This window comes from Sardina pilchardus, chromosome 23 (assembly GCF_963854185.1).
Source record: "Sardina pilchardus chromosome 23, fSarPil1.1, whole genome shotgun sequence".
In the NCBI taxonomy this organism is placed as follows: Eukaryota; Metazoa; Chordata; class Actinopteri; order Clupeiformes; family Clupeidae; genus Sardina; species Sardina pilchardus.
The window spans coordinates 27,596,168-27,615,905 of record NC_085016.1 but is presented as its reverse complement, the minus strand read 5'-3'; the positions used below and the strand labels follow the sequence as shown (position 1 = coordinate 27,615,905).

Genomic DNA, 19,738 nt, shown 5'->3' with positions numbered 1-19,738 from the left:
TTTAAGATGTTTTAGTTAAAAGACCGCTATGTGTCAACCAATGTTACCCTGTGCATCCATGCTTTTTGTTTACATTCCACCTCAATTACCTGGAGTGCATTAAAGTAGGAGCTAGTACATTTCAGGTAGGACAAGTCCCATGTCCCATTGCCATCGAACGCAGCATTATTGTCATTCTCAAATGGAAAAATAACTGTGTAACTACACCACTTAGAAGCATGACCACACTACGACATTCTGTAACTTGCGACAACTGTGATGTGGAAGAAGCAGAGCAGTTGTCATTTTGCAGGGAACTGATGGGCTAATTGGTTCTGTCAAACAAGTAAAAAAAAATAGCGTACCAGGTTGAACTTAAATACAGTTTGAACAAAATAGTTGTAAAATGTGAGTTTTCTGTCCATCTGAGGGACACTAATAACCTGGTGATAGCCAGGTTATCTCTCCTCCCTAGAGACATTTCTGGATTTACCATCTTAAAACTCAGCTGACTAATTGATCTCAATTCAGGCCTGATGAAGATCCACATGGATCAAAACATTGCCTTTTTAAATTCCTAAAAGATTTATATTTTTGGAGCTATAACAGTGTGCGGACCATCTCTCTACCGTGTACTACAATTGTCCAGCACCTGTGCAGAGTTTCTTTGGATGTGTGCACTACCCTGTTTCACTACATCTCTCCGCTGTAAAATACAACTTTCCACCCCTTTTCTCCTTTCTCAAACTACATTCACAGAACTGACAGTTCTTCTTGCAAATACAAACAATATCACTTGAACACCAAACAATGTCAGAGTACTGATCCAATGTGTGATTGAAGTGTTCCCCTTATTTTTTCTGAGCAGTGCATTTGAGCTGCCTTTGTTCTGTTTCCACATGCAATGAGTCCTTTGTTAATAAGCCATAAGCACAACTAGAAAAGCACTCAGAGTGCCAAGCGAAAACATTAACCGCCCCCCTGGATCCAAACTGTGATACGGATCACTCCCAAAATGTAATCGTTTCGTCCTTGGATCATTTCAGGCCTTCCCTGAAAATTGAATCGAAATCCATCCATAACTTTTTGAGTTATCTTGCGAACAAACAAACAAACAAACAAGCAAACAAACAAACAGACAAACCCCAATGAAAACATAACCTCCTTGGCGGAGGTAATTAGTCCAATAGCTCTCCACTGACAACATTAAATACATACACCATTGATTTACATTAAGGGGGATTTATTATTCAAACTTTGTTTTACTTTAACACACAGCATTTCATAAAATAGAAAATAAAAAAGGACAAATATTTGTCAACACAACATGATACTTATCAAAGTAACGGTCCACCTGTATTTGACATCTTACAAAATCCCTCTCAATAACCAGACTTTGGGCTCTGGCTGTTTGGTGATAATGTATTCTAAAGGAACTCTCCTTCACCCTACGGACGACAAGCAGTCATTTTATCTACTGGATAAATGTTTAAACAATTCAAGGCCTTTCAAAAGAGCCTTCTTACTTTGCCTATTCTAGTTAAACACAAGGCCGTTCCTGTTGGCTCATCTTTAGACCAGTGCAGTGGATAGTGGACTTCACGTGGGTGTATGAAGAAGGAACAAAGTCTTTACACCACACAAACACACAACGGGGCAGTGGGGTAGACCATGGAACTCCATCCAAACTGTTTTCCCCAACCCCTCCCCACCCCAGCCCCTGCCCTGCATCCACTTGAGATGGTTGAAGTCCTAATCATCTCCGTGACGTGCTCACTCGCTCTTCTCCTCTCCTTGGTAGTGCCTGTATTCTGGCTTAAGCTCCCAGGTGTTCTTGTGGGTGCCCTTCACGTTGTAGATCCCAATGTCACGAAGAATCTCTTTCAGGTAGATCTGCGGTGACGGGACAAACTTTTTCTCAAAAGAAGGTGGAAACAGAAACACCTCTGAAAGCTCTGGACATCAGTGCTAGTCCACTATGTATAAGTATATAGTATTTCTGTGAGGGAAATTCGCTCTCTGCATTTAACCCAATTTAACCGAATTAGTGAACACACACAGCACACATTGAACACACAGTGAGGTGAATCACACACTAACCCAGAGCAGTGAGCTGCCTGCCCAACCAGCGGCGCTCAGGGAGCAGTGAGGGGTTAGGTGCCTAGCTCAAGGGCACTTCAGCTACAAGCCCGAAGCCCTAACCAGTAGGCCGCGGCTGCCCCAATGAACCACACACTTCTCTCCCAATTGGGAACTATCTTCCTGGTGGACTAAAATTTGTAGTATTTAGTTTAAACTCCCTTTTATCACTCTGGATGACTGGGAGATCTTGCTCATACCAAGTATATGTGGGTGTGAGTGAGTCTGTGTGTGTGTGTAACAACGTGTATTATACTCATGTATGATTTGTGATCTGTCTAAATGTTGTTGAATATTAAACTCTGCCCTGCTTAGGAAGTGCAAATGTAAATTAGGGTCATTCCGTCTCAATTCAACAAATGCCTTCTACTTGACTAGGTAGCAATCATTATTCACAGAAAATGTGAAGTCTTTAGCTTAAACACTTTTTGAGATAATGACATCTGAACTTTGCTGCAGATTTAGATGGGGTGTACCATGTTCAAAAGTTTTCCTCTGGATGTATTAGGTATATTAAGCTAATATTTCAGCTAAGTTAGGTGGTAAAAGTTAGAGGCAAATCTGAGATGGTCAAGCAAAAAGTTTCTCTAAAATCCGTTAAATTGAGGTGGAGTGACCCATTAGCCTAAGGCTAACTCTGGTGCAATGCATCAAATGGCAACATTGATGTTAAAAATTGTTCATAGTCCCTAACAAATAAAATGAATAAAAGCAAAGGTACGAACCACTGGCTGCTTGGTGATGTCCACTAGGTCTTTGATGTTGTAGTACTGATGCTTCTCAAACGCAGAGAAGAGCATGTCCAGGACCTGCTGTTTATCTAATCGGGCCCTTTTGCCTTCCTCCTTCTTTTTCCGATCATACTCGAGCTACACACACACACACACAAATGTTTGTTATATACAAGTTTGATATACTTGTTAATGAGTACAATAGACACAAGAGATTTGCTACTTACATTGTATGCATGATTTGCAACTGGCTTGTAATTGGTAGTGACAGCCTTGTCCAGTTGCCGAGATGTGCGGGCTGGTTTGGTGGACTCCTCATACTGAAGCCTGTAATGGCAGAAAAGCAAGCACATAAGTCCAGGATGCACGCAGTGAACAGGCTTTGAAAATCTGCAAATGAAAGTGCTTTAGAGTTCTTCTAATAACGGTCAGTACAGGTCATGTCAATTTGATGTTTCACATGGATTTCAATAGGATGTGTTCAGGTATGTGTATAGGAGTGTGCAATGACCACGTACTTCTTCAACCTCATGTAGCTTTCACTGACGGCTGGACGACATTCAGCCCTCTGTACCACAACGCCATCCAGAGCTAGTTTGTCTTGGGGAGCACAGAGACAATAGTCACGCACAGTACACATGCTTGGGCAACACAGTGCATTCTGGGTCATGGGGCTCATGGCCAGATAACCCCTCTCTACAGGGGAGATCAGTTGCTTTCTGGCAATCGATTATACGCTCATACCGCACACACACCTAATCACTTGTCCAGTGACCGATCCAAAGAAACACTGACAGCCTTCAAGACATGCTCTGGTCCCCAATACATGGTCAGCACCACCTCTCTCTCTCTCTGTGTTTAACCTCCCTGTGTCAGGGTTATATACTTGTATTGGCCATGGCCATATTCCTCTGGTTTGATTTTAACTGATAGAAGGTTCATTAGAAGCGGAACCTTTAGAAGGTTTACAAAGACCATTCAAAACGGCTTAAACCATTCTCTGATATTTGAGCACCACACACACACACACACACACACACACACTCCTGAGCCTCCTCAGTCTCCTCCAGCTTGGGCGGCGGCGGGATGAGGACTCACCTGGGCCCGTCCCGGGCCCTGAGGTGCTGCCGTCGGCCTCTGACTGGCCTGAGGGAAGGATGGCAGAGTGAGAACTACGGCGGCACAGGCCCCGTTTGCCTGCCAGCCACACATCCGCAAAGTGACACACGCTTTCACACACGCACGCACGCACGCGCACACACACATACACATATATATTCCACACCACACCACACAGAAATAAATGGGAATCTCTCGCTCTCTCTCTCTCTCTCTCTCTCTCTCTCTCTCTCCATACAAACATTCAGACCCACGCAGTCACATTAAAAACACAAAAACACCACACCAACGCAAGCTCTAAGCATCACACACACACACAAGCACTAGTGGGAACACAAATACAACACGTTACACAAAAGCACCACTGTACACATGCCACGGACATGGCCCATACACACTCACCTGCCCCATACATACAAGCAAGCAGCACACAGGCAGGGAAGTGATCAAATATGCCACACACACACACACACACACACACACACACACACACACACACACACACACACATATATATAACAACAACACTATAGAAAGCACACAAGCTACACACAGGCATCAGCAAAGCAAAGAGAGAGAAGTAAGGAGCGGAGAGATTCCACAATTGCCACAACCACCTGATTCACACCTGGCTTGACTAATCTGGCTCCAGCTTTGATGCACATTCACAAGTGTATGAACACGCACACCCCACTGTCTACTGTCAAAAACTCATGAGTAGGGTTAAATCAGCAAGCAGTTTCTTATTTCCATGCTTGGTCTCACACACACTCACACACACACACACACACACACACACACACACACTCTCTCTCTCTCCCCCTCTCACTCACACTCACACACACACACACACACACACACACACACACACACACACACACACACAGCAATCCCAACACACAAGAGAAATCAACACCACACCAATCATTGATTGCATATTAAAGAATTTGATTGGCTCATTGGGTTTTTGGATCAGCCTGAGCACCAACCACAGCACACTGAAGGAAGGGGCTAGGCCCAGCAAAGGGCCAATCAGATATCAACAGCACTGCACAGAAGCAGAGAGGGCCAAAGCGGCGGCAAGCTCGAGATCAACGGATCATGGTCCGGCCTGGTGCCGGCAGAGAAGAGCAGAGATTGAGGTGAAGATGAGTAGACAACAGTGGAAGTGAACGGAAACGAATCCGCCACCACCGCACATGTATCACTTACCACAAGGTGCTACTAGAGGAAGAGAATGTGAGCAACAAGGACAGTATTCACTTCAAGTTAACTCCATTACCAAACACAGAAGGAAAAAACGAAGCTCACAGAACTAAAAGCTACTAAACTTTAACCTACATGGCTAAATTGTCTAAGCAATTTGTGTTGTGAACCATTGAACTGTCTCTAGCTACTAACTAGCGCTCTCACTCTCTCACTCATCAGTCAGAATCTTCTCTTGCTTGTTAATGACCTGGCAGCTGCTTTGCTGTGTTCTACTGGTCAATTGTTAAATTGTTTCATCTACTGTACCTAGATGCTAATCTCCTTAGATATCTTAATAAACAAACTTCCCCAGTCCCCACACAGGAACGTCAGTCAAGGATGGGGAGAGATGGGTTCTAACCTGAAGCCGTCTCAGTGAAAACCGCAAGTGTCTGCCCTCCGACAGTCTGCATAGTGAACGGATGCTCTCGAGGTACGTTGACCTGATTCGACTTCTCCCCTGAGGTCTCTAGAATGGTCAGTTCTTCATTTAGGGTGAAGGCGACCTGCAGAAATGAATAGACCACAACAAGCAGACAATGAACAAGAACAACACTTCCAAGTGGTTAAATATGTTACATGTGTGACCAAATATCTCAGTAATGACAAGTCATCTAGCAATCTGTTTGAGATTGAAGTCTCAAGTCAAGCAAAGTCATACTAAGACAACAAAATGTAAACCATTGATTTCGATTACATTTGGAACTATGGGATATGATTTACCTCTGCTTTCCCTTGGTTCCTGAAAAAAAGGAAATAAACAGCATTTGTAACTGAATTTGCAAGAGATTGGCCAGTACGTAACATAGTGTTGGGTGTTTTTTTTTTTTAATTATTATTATTATTATTAACATAACGTTACTTGGAAATACGTAGTTTCCCCACTTCGCCCCTGCCTGTTGCCTTGGCCCATTGCTGTGCAAGATATTTAGGAACCTGTATGTGGATAGATGTACAATAGTTTAGATTGTGGCACACGTAATAAGATGCATTATCTTCCTAAAGGATGATCCTCAATGAAAGATGTTCCACCAATATCCGATAACTGACGTTTCAGTCTGACGTTAACGTGATGTTTACTTTACAATGTAATGTAAATGTTACTTCCTCGAACTTAATGTTACCGCTAACAACATACAAGTTCTAACTTGCACACTATAAACAATGTGCATGTGATAAATATCACACAACTTAACGTTACAAGAAGACAAGCAAGCTAGCACTTAGCCAACATAGCACTGCTAATAGCAATATAATGTTAGGTGTTTCAAACGTTAGCTAATAAACAAAGAGGCTCTCTCACTTTTACAAGCCAGACGCCGGTGTTCTGCTTAGCTCCAGTTAGATCTACATCTCCCTTGTCTGACATATTGAAATAACACAAATGTGTAAGTGAAACACAGAATTTCTTTCTAAACTTCTCTATTCTTAGCAACTATTAGTATTCCACGTTCCCTCTTGCAAAGAGAACTGGCACTACGGCGATACTATGCGGCCAAAATGAACGCGATATGAGAAAGCGCTACCCAGCGAATCATAGAACCGCCACTCTCAAAATACTTCCGAATGGTACTGCAACGAGAGGGCGATTGCGAGCAAGTGGAGAGTGAATGGAGGTGAATGGAGTTGTACTCCTAAAATCCACTTTTCTCTTTTTTTTGTGTACAAATTGGAACATTGCTTGCGAAAGGGGGGGTCAAAGAAAATACACACGGCTGAATATTAGATTTTTTTGAGTCACTTAATTGTTCTAAAAAGCCTTTCAAACGTGTCTGACGTCATTCATTAGCAGGACGCTAGTGTTATGGGCAACAACGACCAATCCTGTAAGAAACCAAAGGGCAAAGCCATAGGTACTTGTTCATTCAAGTTTCGACCTATAATAGAGCTTGCAGAAACTAAAATCCAATCTTCGATTTTTCAATGACAATCAGGTGAAACAGACCATTTTAGCTGTCTAGCCCCATAGACCCCCATTGTTTTTGCAAATAGCCTACTCGCGATCGCCCCTATAGCGGAACAACTTTTATTTTTTCCTTAGGGAAAGAAAATAACATGGGGATTTTGAATTATTGCACCTCGCGGGGACAAAAAAAGTCTGAAATGCAGACGTTTTCCTGGACACATTATTGTCCTCTGCCTTCGAGTAGCCTACATTGTGATCTCCAGTACATGAAGGCAGCACACTTTGATTTTTACTACCCCAGAACTACTAGCTAACTAACTTGGCAAGTTGCAGTAGACCAGTGGTTCTCAAACTGTTCAGAATGAGTACCACCTCAGAGAACAATTGGCTCTCCACCATTATGACCAGCTTTGAGTAGTAGCAGGCCAATTTCAATATATTTTACATTGTAGCCTACACATACTGCTTTGCATTGTTTTTTGTTTTTTTTCAAGAAAGATACAAATTAGTTTAAAGTATATTTATCATTTGAAGTGATTATTTTGTCATGAAATAATATCTTGGAGACTCAGAGTACCACATCAGAGAGTCCGCGTACCACCAGCGGTACCACAGTTTGAGAATCACTGGCCTAGACCTCCGAAGTTCACCTTAAAAGCTACCATCTTTACCCATTGGTCATTCTACGAAAATGTGCCATTTTGCCTTAAAAATATCAAATTTTCAAAGTATTGTTATTATACTTATCTTATTTGTTTATTTACTAATTTAACCAATGATAAACAGTGGTGGGCTTTGTCAACCCTGTTACAAACAAATGTATTGGATTGACAGTAACAGGGTTGACTAAATATGTTTTTGACAGCCATTACTAGCCATGTGGTGGAAACCATGACACCACATGGTGTGCATTCAAGAAAGGTTAAAATGCTGTTCAATATTTACTTTCAAATTTTCCATCAAGTCTCTTTTTAATGCATGATTTTATGGTAACGTGGTTGACGCAATAAGATTGTCCCCTTCTGTCAGACAGCGCAAAACTATAAGAAAAGTCATTTAAAAAAAAAAAAACATGTACTTGTTTTTTCACCATCAACTTCTTGAAAGGCAGGTGATATCACTTCCTGGAAATTATGTATCTTTTGGTACAGTTAATTTTCTCTAATGGGAGTTTTGTCCCAAAGTAACAGGGTTGGCGACAATATGGGGACAAATGTAAACTGTCATTTTTTTCATAATTCTAAAGATATTATCAATAGAATTGTTCAATGATCCATGAACAAACACCTGAGGCTTTTTATGAGAGTAGGTTTTTTTTTATTTTATAGTAGTTTGACTTTTTTTTTTATCCTAATCTGTAACAATACAAAAAAGTGCTTAAAATCCTTAAAAAAGACAAAGGATAAATGTTTAAAAAAGTCAATCATGTATATGAGCATGAAGCTTCCAACATGCTTGGTTTAGCCATTGTTATCTGCACTGCGAGAATGGAAACCATTTTTGTCTTGGTTTTGATGAATTAGGAGAGGTTTTGCATAATCAAAGAGCTATCATGAACACGAGGCATGGTTGTAATGTGCCCTCCTTCATATGAAAATCTTGATGGCTACTTAGAAATAGCCACTAAAAAAAGGGCGAATTAGAACAAAGCCTACTGATGTCAAATAACACAAAGTCATTGATTTGGGTTGCCAAGGAGGGCGCCATTTGAACACAGTACAATACTCGATTAATCCATTCTATCTATATCTCCTCTATAAATGTATGAACATTGATAACAAAGTATACCCACTGAGATAATGTGAGTGGTGGTGGGTATAGGGAGAAGCAATTTTTCTCTGGAAGCTTCAAATGCACAGTATCTAATATTTGTCTTAGATTTCCCTCTGGAAGCTACAAATGCTAGCCTAGAAATCTAGACGCACCCTAGCGGCCAAAAATATTTTTGCCTAGCGGGATGGTCTAGGGTCGCACCGTTGAGGACAAGCCTGCGCCAGGCTCGAGTTCAGCCTAGCCAATCAGAACGCTCTATCTGTGTACGGAGTCCTTGAGCCCGAAGGCATCACGCAATAAACAAATCAGAAGCAACGAAAGGCGGGTCTTGGCATCTAACTTATCTTTCACACACAACAGCGCCGACTCCGATAATTACAGTGCATGAAAATGCACTGTAGGGCCTACTGTTCTTCCTAGGCTTCTTCTTCTTCTTATAAGCTTCTAACGCACGCAAATCAGCTAGAACCGTTTAACGTAGAAACTTCATTCAAACTGCGTTACGTAGGTCCTACTTAGGACATGTGTGCTATGACTTTTCAACTTTGTAACTTTTATACTTTTTAAACTATTAGTTAAAAACTATTACAATTTCCCCCATAGACTTAACATTGCTCATTATGACATCACGGCAGCAATTAGAATCTTACGCCAGGTGGCCGGCCACCTGGGCACCAACTGTCAGTTTCTCTGGCTTTAAGCATACAGTCTCTCAGAAGACTACATATCCTGTTCACTGTTTCCTCTGTCCACAACTGTTTCAAAATAAAAGTCCTCAGTGCAATAATACACCATTAAATCATTTAACCATTGAAACTACTCAACTATTGAACTGTTCAACCATTCCAACTGTCAGTTATCATCCACTATGCCTCCAGTCAACTACATGAAACCTCCATGTACCTAGCAACCAACATAGCAACCATTAAAATTAAGTGTTTATGACCGTTTCCATAGCAACCAACATGATTATACTGCAGTAACTTCTTGTTTCCTGATAGTGGCCACCATGGATTAACCTGACTTTCGCCAGATCCTGTAGTTCGCTGTCTGCTTCACACAAGGATCTGGGACTTCTCGATAGGAGATGTATTTCTGAAGGCGGGATCTTGTAAAACATCCTCGCATGTGATTTGATAAACCACTTGCCTGTTATCTTGAATGACGTGCTAGGCTTCTTCAAGTTCTTGCCAAACCCGGTCGGAAGAAGAGTAAAAACATCCTTGCCACCAATAAATGTCTTCAAAACTATTCTCTGAAAGAATGAATACTCGATAGATTCGACAAAACGGTTGAAATAGCAGAATCAATGTCAGCACAAGACTCCTCGCTGCGTGCCGCCATTGTTATTTGAATCAAACACTCGCTTCGGCGCTCCTGATTGGCTGCTCATTTTTTTATCACTGGCACAGGGGTTTGGATTGCCCTCGCGTCCAGACCCTTGTGTGGAGCTCAGCGAAACGCCTCTGGTGGAGCATGGCGGAACTACAAGGGTCTGGCGAGAGTCAGGCTAACCATGGATACCCTAGCAACAAATGTTTCAAAATAAAAGTCCTCACTGGCAAGTTAGCTAGTTAGCATGGTTAGTGTAAGCTAGTTAGCATGGTTAGCATAGTTAGCATTTTTGCATAACTGCAAAAAATCATCAACTAAGTTAGCTAATCAACCTGGTTAGCATTGTTAGCAAATGTAGCATTGTTAGCATAGTTAGCATTTCTAGCATTACTGCTAGAAATCATCGGTTAAGTTAGCTAATCAACCTGGTTAGCATTGTTAGTAAAGTAGCATCGTTAGCATAATTAGCATTTTAGCGTAACTGCTAGAAATCATTAGCTAAGTTAGCTAATCAACATTTTAACATGAATAGAAATCATTAGTTAAGTTAGAACTGGAATGTTTCATCTTTAAACTGTCTACCTTCACACTATCAACTCTCTGTAAACTATGCAACCACCATGTTTACGCTAGCTACACCTTAGTAACCATATCTACATTATCTATCTATTTTTGCACTTTCATGCACTGGTAATTCCTTGGAATTGCATTTCTAGTTAAATTTAAAACGTTCTCCTGCTTGCTAGATTTTCTTCACTGTTGATTCGCTGTTTCTCTTTGAGTTTCCAAGTTAACGTTAAGGCTGCTACGTCTATCATTGTCCTATAGCCTACTTGTTGCAGAGCTGTGTAACATCTATTTGCCTCTCTCTTGGTAAGTTCACACTTGAAAAAGCGACTCTAATCGGAGCTGCCAAGTGTCACGCTTTGAGTGTGACAGACAGTCAAAACAATGTTCGACGAACGCATCTCACTGTCGCTTGCAATTTTCTGAAACTTGGCAGCCCTGTTGCCGTTTTGCCGACCGGCTACGATTGGTCACAAATGCTGGCCTATTACGTGCAGAGGCAGTTTGAAAGACAACTGTTCATCCCACCCACAGGCTTCAACTCTGTGAATGGTCCGACCCCAGACTATACTTTTCTGTGTAGTTTGGCTTGCCAGGCTATACAAATGCATGATGTTAAAGGAGAATTCCTGCTTCCTGAATTCAAATAGATCCGTTTCTCATCCCCCCATAGTGCAGCATTGTAGCAGCCTGGCTTCAGCAGCTCAAGCTAGGTTTTGTGCAGCACCATTTTATTTTTACTCAAGACCTTAAGAAACAGATCAATGCGGAACATTTGCCAGAGTTCTCCTTTAATGGCAATCAAAACACCTCTGGGTGGACCTGACCTGTGTGAACATCAAAGACGAAAGGTTGGGACCGATATCTCTGCCAGACACGCGGGTCTCACCTAAGTTAATTTAGAATGATATAATATGAAATCTGTTAAAAACAACAGATTGGTTTACAGTCTCATCAACCCACAAATGCACTTACAGAAGACCAACGTGCTTGACGCATTTATTTAAATGATGTTCAAAGTAAATTACAGAAATCACCACACAATACATAGTGTAGACAGAGGACGAGAGCACATACTAGATCACTTTTTCAGGTTCAGCTAGGCAGGCACGCACACACACACACACACACACACACACTAAATTCAGATCTAAAGACAAACATAAGAATTGATAAAAAAAAAACAGACCAGGAAAATATAAGTGTAAATGAATGATTGACAACAAATGTTTTTTTTTTGTAAAAATGAAGCATACAGAAAATATTTTTAAAAAGACCACCAACAACAGAAAGTCTTGGTCACGAATTGAAGATTGACACATATCAACACATTAAAACAATTCTGCAGCCTTGGTATCAAATTATATACAACACAGAGTCAAATACACTGTTTTGTATTGCTTTTTCTCTTTTGAGAACGATACACTAACCTCCTAATGCAACTGAACTGACACTCTACACACACATGAATCCAAGAGAGACACGCATAGCTGGCAGGCAGCAGTTCAATGTGTGTGCCGGCTACAGGAACATACGATCTTTACTATGCGAGAACCGCGTGTTCAGCTCCGCGGACTTCTTCAGCAGGCTCTTCTTCTGGGCGTCATCGAAGCGGTTGACCTGCAGGTCTTGGTCACGGTCAAAGGCCCTCCTCTCTACTGGCTTCTTGCCCTCCTCGTCTGCTTTCCTCTTCAAGTTCTTGGTGTGCATGCTGATGAGAGATTCCCCACGTTTGGACTCCTATTTGAAAATAAGAATAATTAAAATAACTAATCAAAGTCAAATATTTCAGATTTGATCTAAAGCCTAGTAATAACTACAGCATATTAACAAGAACACACACATACTGTTTGTAGTGTCAAAAGGCAATATGAAATCTCAAAACTCTTCCAGCATAATCAGAGAGGGTTAAAGCAGATAGTAATGAAGGATTTTTGGCATAACTGTAACATCTTTCATACCCCCATTGCCCACACTTGCAAGACTGTCAAGACTGATCTGGCCAATACAAGAACATTATGAACAAGGCTGAAAGAACCAAGACCCAGAAACTACCGACCTTTACATACTACTCATCTTCTATTCCATCTCAGTTCTGTCACCACATACTTTCTTTCAGCAGTATGAGTCACGGTCACCATTTATAGAATAGCATCCAAAACCAAAAAAAGACTCACATTGTATTTGGCCACTTTCTCTGCCATTTCAACCTCCTTCCGTGAGAGACGTGGAGCTTCCTTCGTCGACTCCCCACTTTTCTTCCCTTCCTGACGCTCCTATGAAGCAGATTACATACTAGTTAGAAACCTCAAAACAAATAACAAACCAAGAAAATGATTGTGTAGTTTGAGCAGGCTCACAATGCCCAATTATAACAAGTGTCAAATGTTTTTTGATGTTGACCGTCTAAACTCGCATATGATTTGCCACTTAATATAGGTCTACTGTTGACACTTAACGCTCTGGCTCCACACCAATCCGATTGGATTTCTAGCATATACAATTCTGTCTTGTGGTGTGAGTCGAACATAGTGTGAGAACAGCAATTGACACACATGTGTAGTGTAATTTCACATGTTGTATGCAAATGAAAGCAAACGCACAGTGTCTGCCCAGCATACGAGGAACAAATTATTGAAACAGATCATTTGAGACATACGGGGAGAGGAGTGTCAGATCACTTGATAGTATCTCCAGAGGCTTCTCAGTATTTCAATATCATATTAGAAGGCTGAATTCAGCATGAGTAGGGAATCATAGAAACAATAATGGAAGCTTAACAGGACATCCCATTCAGTGAGTTAGGCATTCTCACCCTGGCTTTGCGCTCCCTATCTGCTGGGGTATCCGTCCAAATGCTGCGGTCCTTGTTCTCTGGACCTGACCTCTTCTTAAATGTGCGGGCACCCAGCCCGATGTGCTGCAGCTCCGGAGGTAGCTCAGTCATCCAGGTCTCCCTCGTCACCTCCTCAGGACCATCCTGCTCACACAGCCATGTAGACATTTCATTTTAAACGCAGACTATAACAAACATGTAGGGCACCCTTTTCCAAAATCAGGTGGAAGAATCACATCATTGATGACTACATTTAGACTTCTATTGCGCCGATCACAAGCATCAAACAGAGAAGGACCAGCAGAGGCCTGCTCAAACTCACGTTTACGCCAGTTAGTTTGTCTTTCATCTTCTTAGCGCGTCTCTCGATGTCCAGGGCCACAGAGTTGAGAGTTGCCCTATCCCCTTTAAAAGGCATTGGCCCGACAACTTCATCGTCTTCATCATCATCCTCCTCACTGCCTGAGTACTCAGGCTTATAGCCTGGCGGGAGGGCAGGGCCCGAGATTCCTCCTCTATCGTCGTCATTTGCTTCCTCATCTTCATCCCTTGGTCTGCAGAAGCCTGGAGGCAGTGCAGGTCCCAGCGGAGGTGGTCTGTGTAAAGGCGGAAAAAAGATCCGATCATCAGCCAATGGAAATTGCACCACTGTATCATTCTTCCTTCACTGGCCTGTCTCCGAACAACAGTGTTTTATGATGCCAGGTAAATTGTGCACATGGCGGGGTGGTGATAGCAAAGTGAATCTGGACTAGCATGCAGTAGCCTAAAAAGTTCTGGCTTCAATACTCAACTTCCACTATTGTGTCCTTGAGCAAGGCACTTAACCCCAAGCTGCTCTGGAGACAATGGCCCTTGCCCTTTCTAGTTGACATACTGTATGTACAGTAAGTCACTTCAGATGAAAACGTCTGTTAGATGAATAAAAGTTAATGTAAACTAGAAAAGCACTCTGAGAGCGCAAACCTCCACCAAGCGAAAACATAACCGCCTCCTGGATCGAGGCGGTGATACGGATCACTCCAAAATGTAATCGTTTCTTCCTTGGGTCATTTCAGACCTTCCCAGAAAATTTCATCCATAACTTTTTGATTTATCTTGCGAACAGACAAACAAACAAAAAACAGACAAACGATCAAACCAACCCTGATGAAACATAACCTCTTTGGCGGAGGTAATTATTAAACGTAGATGTTGGTCCACAGGATGCAAAACAAAACAGGACTCATCAAACCAAGCAACATTCTTTGATTTCTCCATGCCCAGTTTTTATATTTGATTTAGATTTAGATTGTTGACCTTGACCTGTCCTACTGTATTCATAATCTACAGTACATGAACAAGTTGTTACCTTATTCTCTAATAGTGGCAATATTAAGGCACTGCTAAAACCTGATTTTGGATTGTAACTCTAAAATCCTCCATCTTCTGATATGTTTCTTAGCATCTCAAGGACTCGCTTGTTACCCCAAATGATCTTTTCAGACACTCAGAGTGCCTTACCTGTCAGGTGACATTTGTTTCTTCTGATATCCAGGAGGAAGAGCTGGGCCAAAAAATCCATCATCATCATCCGCTTCCTGTGTTTCACCTGAACCAATTCTGAAAGTAACAAGATCAGAAGAAGAAGCATGACAACACAATTCCCAGAAGCCACTCTCATGATTAGCGTAAACAACAACAATTCATGCAAAACTAACCTAGATGTTGTAGTACATTTTGACGAGTTGCTTTTGCCTCTTCTATACGTCTCTTCGTCGTCAGAGGAACTGGATGAGGAATCTGCTCTGTACACCGGGGGCAATGCTGGACCTATGGCTTTAACATGCCGTGGGGCGCATCATGTACAGTATGCAAACTATACAAAATAGCTGTACCATAATGAGGAGAGTTATTGCAGTAACTTAAAAACAACTCACGAGGTTCCTCGTCAGATTCATCCCCCTTGGTCGTCTGAAACATCGGCGGCAACGCAGGTCCTATTAAATCTGACTCCGACATTGCAACAGCTTTTTCTTTCACCAAACAAATAGCTTCATTCAAGTAACTTTACTTGAACAAAACAACGTTTTTTGGAGATCTATTTCTTTATGCTTTAACCCGGAAGTAAAGTAGTGCATTGCTCCTCCCTTCCCAGATGCCCAGATCACTAGAAGGTCTGTATCGCCATCTAGTGGTCAGTCTTTTGCATTAGCAATCCAATGGATGACGAGAGAGGGACCTTTGTTCTGCAGACAAAGTAGACAAAAACAAAAACCACAGGCACATTACAAAAATGCTCATGACTACTGTCAGAGTCTTCATTATTTAAAAAGTTAATGTTGTTGTTGTTGTTGTTGTTGTTGTTGTTGTTGTTGTTGTTGTGGTTTTGTGCCATGACTCGAGGTACTGACGATACTCTCAGACGGTAGGCGATTTGTTCCCCTCCATCACACTAGGGGGCGAAAACGTTTAGAAACACGAAAGCAGAAACTGCTGATAAGTGTACCAGCGTAAACATTCTACCGTTCTCTGACCGTACGGGTGTCAGTACACGATCCGTGACTGGCTGCGCGATCGGATATGCGCATGCGCAAGATGTTCGCGCATGCGCAGTTGATACTAGTGGCCACAGCGATCCGAGCCGGCTGCACGATCGGGTATGCGCATGCGCAGGATGTTCGCGCATGCGCAGTTGATACTACGCACCGCGGCGGGAGTTTCATTCATTCAAAGTTCATTCATTCAGTCACTGTGTTCGGAGAAGGTTTGAACCTGACCACTTGCCGTAGTAGGACTGGAGTGACGGAACAGTGATGGAAGTGGTTGGCGCGAGTACGAGTGCGAGTGCAAACAAACGGAAGAAAAAGTCTCAATTACAAAACATTGAGGATTATTCTGAATTAAAGGATAAAGGAAATGATACAGTATGTAAGGTATTTATTGCACTGGTGCAGGAGGGAGCGACTTTTGATGAGTGGAGCCCTATGCAACTGTCTAAAGCTATTCATAAGGAAATTGGGGAGGTAAGGAGTGTGAAAAAGTTGAGGAATGGGTCTTTGTTGGTGGAGTGCAGGGATGAGGATCAGCTAAAGAAGGCAATCAAGGTAAATGCACTGAATGGGCAGAAAGTAAAGGGTATGAAAGCTCAAAGTAGAGTCAGAGGAGTAATAACAGGAATCCCGGTGAAGGAGTCAATTGAAGGAGTGTGTGCAGATATAAAAAATGTGAAGGTCAGCGAGGCGAAACGATTAAAAACAAAAAGGGATGGTGTGATATGTGATAGCCTCTCTATTATGCTTACCTTTGAGGAAGAAAGACTTCCGAGAAAGTATTTATTGGGTACATGAGCTACGATGTTAAAATGTACATCCCCCCTCCATTAAGGTGCTTCAACTGCCAACGCTATGGGCATGTGGCAGCAGTGTGTAAGGGGAAAATAAGGTGTAGCAAATGTGGTGGGGAACATAAATATGATGAATGTGAGGAAGGGGCAAAGAAAAAGTGTTGTAATTGTGGTGGGGAGCATAGTGCTGCGTATGGTGGGTGCGAGGTGTACAAGCGAATGCAAGATGTGGAAAGGGTTAAAGTATGCCAAGGAATCACGTATGCAGAAGCTGCTAAAAAAGTACCAAGAATGTCTCCAACAGGAGAGGGCAAGAGTAATGACAATGAGGGTTGTAGGAAATGTGACAGGATTCAAGAAGAAACTCTGATAGTGAGTAAAATGGGCTTTGTGCTGTTCATGGCGGAAATCATTAACTGTTCAGCCCAGACGACTAGTCGAACCGAAAGGATTAAGATTATAGTTAAAACTGCTGAAAAGTATCTGGATGTGAAAGGGTTACAGTGGGAAAATATTAGAGAAACCCTTGAGGGAACTCAACAATCACAGTCATGGGGTGGTTCTTTGTAATGGTGTTGATAATACTCCAGTGGAATGCCAGGAGCTTAATTGCGAATGGCCAGGAGTTTAAGAAGTATGTGGAAGATGCTAAGGAGAAGCCAAATGTTATTTGTGTCCAGGAAACATGGTTAATACCCAGACTAGATTTTGTCATAAAAGGGTATAATGCAGTAAGAAGGGACAGGGAAAATGGGAAAGGTGGAGGGGTGTTAACTTTTATACAGAAAGGGCTGCAATATAGGGAAATTAGGAAAGGAGGGGAGGTGGAGCATGTCACTGTGGAAGTATGGGCAAAGGAGGGCAATATTAAAGTGATTAACTTTTATAATCCATGCAAGCTAGAGAATAGCCAGCTTGAGGAAATTTGGGAAGATTTGGAAGGTAGAGTAATTTGGTGTGGTGATTTTAATGCACATAGCACTTTATGGGGTGACAAGGATGACATAAATGGGAGGGTTCTGGAAGAATTTTTAGAAGATAAAGATCTAGTGTGTCTTAACGATGGATCTGGAACAAGGATAGATGTGGCTAGGGGAACAGAGTCAGCAATAGACTTAACTTTAGTTACTAGGAATGTGGCAGATAAATGTGACTGGGAGGTAATAAGAAAGAATACAGTTGGAAGTGATCACTACCCCATAAAGGTAAGTGTAGGTGTGGAGGCAGTGAGAGAGAATGAAGTCAAAGTTGAGAAGTGGATGGTTGAGAAAGCGGACTGGGATAAGTTTGCGGAACTAAGTGAAGAGTGGTTATCATTCAGTGATGGCAGTGAAAATATTGAAGTGTTTACTAGCGAAGTTAGTCTAAGTATTCTAGCAGCAGCAGGTGCAGCTATTCCAAAGTCCAAGCCTAAATGTTTGAACAAAATAGTGCCATGGTGGTCAAGACAGTGTAAAGATGCAGTTAGAAAAAGAAATAAGGCATTTAGGTGTCTTAAAAGAACACACAGCTTTCAGCATTTGATAGAGTATAAGAGTGCGCAAGCAATGGTGAGGAAAACTGTCAAGGGAGCAAAAAGGGAGTACTGGAAGAAGTTTTGTGATTCCTTAGGTAGAACTACCCCTATAGAGAAGGTTTGGGGGATGATCAGGAAAATGAAAGGTAATGGGAGGGAGTATGGATATCCTGTGTTGATTAATGAAGGTGAAAGTGTAACCTCAAGTAAGGACAAAGCAGAAATTATTGGGAGAACTCTAGCTAAAGTGCATAGCTCAGGAAACCTTAGTAGTGAAGAAAAGAAAGGTAGAGAAGAAACTGTTTCTAAATATCAGAATACCTCTGAGAATGAGGATGGGGAAAGGGATAGTCTGAATGCGCCATTCACAAAAGCAGAGTTGAATAGAGCACTGAGGAAATTAGGAAAGTCAGCTCCAGGGAAAGACACCATCTGCTATTCCATGTTAGAGAAGCTAAGTGACAGAGGAAAGGATGTACTGGTTAAATTGTACAATAGGATATGGGTAGAGGGAATCATCCCTAAGGAGTGGAAAGAGTCCATTATTGTACCTATTAAGAAGCCAGGGAAAGATCCCCATAGCCCAAGCAGTTACAGACCAATAGCGTTAACTTCACAGATGGGTAAGACAATGGAAAAAATGATTAATGACAGGCTGACATATTGGGTGGAGTCAAAAGGGTGGCTGCAGTGGTACCAGAGTGGCTTTAGACGGGGAAGGGGTACTATGGACCCAGTGGTGTGCCTAGAGGATGCCATAAGAAAGGCCCAAATAAAGAAACAGTGGTGGCAGTTTTTTTTGACATAGAGAAAGCCTACGATATGATGTGGACAGAAGGACTTTTAATTAAGTTAAATCAGATGGGAGTCAGGGGAAGGATGTATAGGTGGATCAGAGCTTTCTTATCTGAAAGAACATTGAGGGTGAGATTAGATGGGGAAATAAGTGGAAGTTTTAGAGCAGAAAATGGCACTCCTCAAGGAAGCATTGTTAGTCCCCTATTATTTGCTATAATGATAGACCAGATATTCAAAGATGTGAGAGGCCCAGATGGAGTAGCGTTGTTTGCAGATGATGGTGCAATGTGGAAAAAGGGGAGGAACATAAAATATATTGTGAACAAGATGCAGGATGCTGTGAATGAGGTGCAACAGTGGGCAGTGCAATGGGGTTTTAGAATATCAATAGAGAAGACTAAGGTTATGTTCTTCTCAAGGAAAAATATTAACCAAGAGTTGAAAATAATGGTGGCTGGTCAAGAAC

The 19,738-nt window shown here is 42.0% G+C and overlaps 2 protein-coding genes across 4 annotated transcripts; both read right to left on the bottom strand.

Moving 5' to 3' along the window:
• Nucleotides 1-1,205: 1,205 nt before the first annotated feature.
• On the bottom strand, nucleotides 1,206-6,718 carry gtf2f2a (general transcription factor IIF, polypeptide 2a). Of its 2 annotated transcripts, XM_062527207.1 has the most exons (9): nucleotides 6,520-6,717; nucleotides 6,079-6,152; nucleotides 5,940-5,958; nucleotides 5,578-5,722; nucleotides 3,948-3,995; nucleotides 3,368-3,449; nucleotides 3,077-3,176; nucleotides 2,844-2,987; nucleotides 1,206-1,872 (listed from the first exon to the last, which is right to left on the bottom strand). In XM_062527207.1, exons 1-9 carry the CDS (start codon nucleotides 6,583-6,585, stop codon nucleotides 1,753-1,755), a joined length of 798 nt encoding a protein of 265 aa, XP_062383191.1. In that variant the 5' UTR covers nucleotides 6,586-6,717; the 3' UTR covers nucleotides 1,206-1,752. The 2 variants fall into 2 exon arrangements, with proteins under 2 accessions (XP_062383191.1, XP_062383192.1); XM_062527208.1 differs by lacking the exon at nucleotides 3,948-3,995 and having other exon boundaries at nucleotides 6,520-6,718.
• Nucleotides 6,719-11,773: 5,055 nt separating this feature from the next.
• On the bottom strand, nucleotides 11,774-15,760 carry gpalpp1 (GPALPP motifs containing 1). 2 transcript variants are annotated; one of them, XM_062527206.1, is made up of 7 exons: nucleotides 15,553-15,760; nucleotides 15,334-15,445; nucleotides 15,137-15,235; nucleotides 13,956-14,229; nucleotides 13,613-13,777; nucleotides 12,975-13,073; nucleotides 11,774-12,537 (listed from the first exon to the last, which is right to left on the bottom strand). In XM_062527206.1, exons 1-7 carry the CDS (start codon nucleotides 15,632-15,634, stop codon nucleotides 12,319-12,321), a joined length of 1,050 nt encoding a protein of 349 aa, XP_062383190.1. In that variant the 5' UTR covers nucleotides 15,635-15,760; the 3' UTR covers nucleotides 11,774-12,318. The 2 variants fall into 2 exon arrangements, with proteins under 2 accessions (XP_062383190.1, XP_062383189.1); XM_062527205.1 differs by having other exon boundaries at nucleotides 15,334-15,451; nucleotides 15,553-15,759.
• Nucleotides 15,761-19,738: the final 3,978 nt, after the last annotated feature.

What these genes read in the sequence shown, in the direction of transcription:
- gtf2f2a (XM_062527207.1), bottom strand. Translation starts at nt 6,585, where the DNA reads ATGTCAGACAAGGGAGATGTAGATCTAACTGGAGCTAAGCAGAACACC. An exon ending in TTGCAAATCATGCATACAAT is followed by an intron (nt 2,988 to 3,076) that starts GTAAGTAGCAAA and finishes GTGTGTGTGTAG; the next exon opens with CTCGAGTATGATCGGAAAAA. An exon ending in ACATCACCAAGCAGCCAGTG is followed by an intron (nt 1,873 to 2,843) that starts GTTCGTACCTTT and finishes CCGTCACCGCAG; the next exon opens with ATCTACCTGAAAGAGATTCT.
- gpalpp1 (XM_062527205.1), bottom strand. Translation starts at nt 15,634, where the DNA reads ATGTCGGAGTCAGATTTAATAGGACCTGCGTTGCCGCCGATGTTTCAG. An exon ending in ACAAACTAACTGGCGTAAAC is followed by an intron (nt 13,778 to 13,955) that starts GTGAGTTTGAGC and finishes CTGTGTGAGCAG; the next exon opens with GATGGTCCTGAGGAGGTGAC. An exon ending in AGAAAGTGGCCAAATACAAT is followed by an intron (nt 12,538 to 12,974) that starts GTGAGTCTTTTT and finishes ATTTTCAAATAG; the next exon opens with GAGTCCAAACGTGGGGAATC.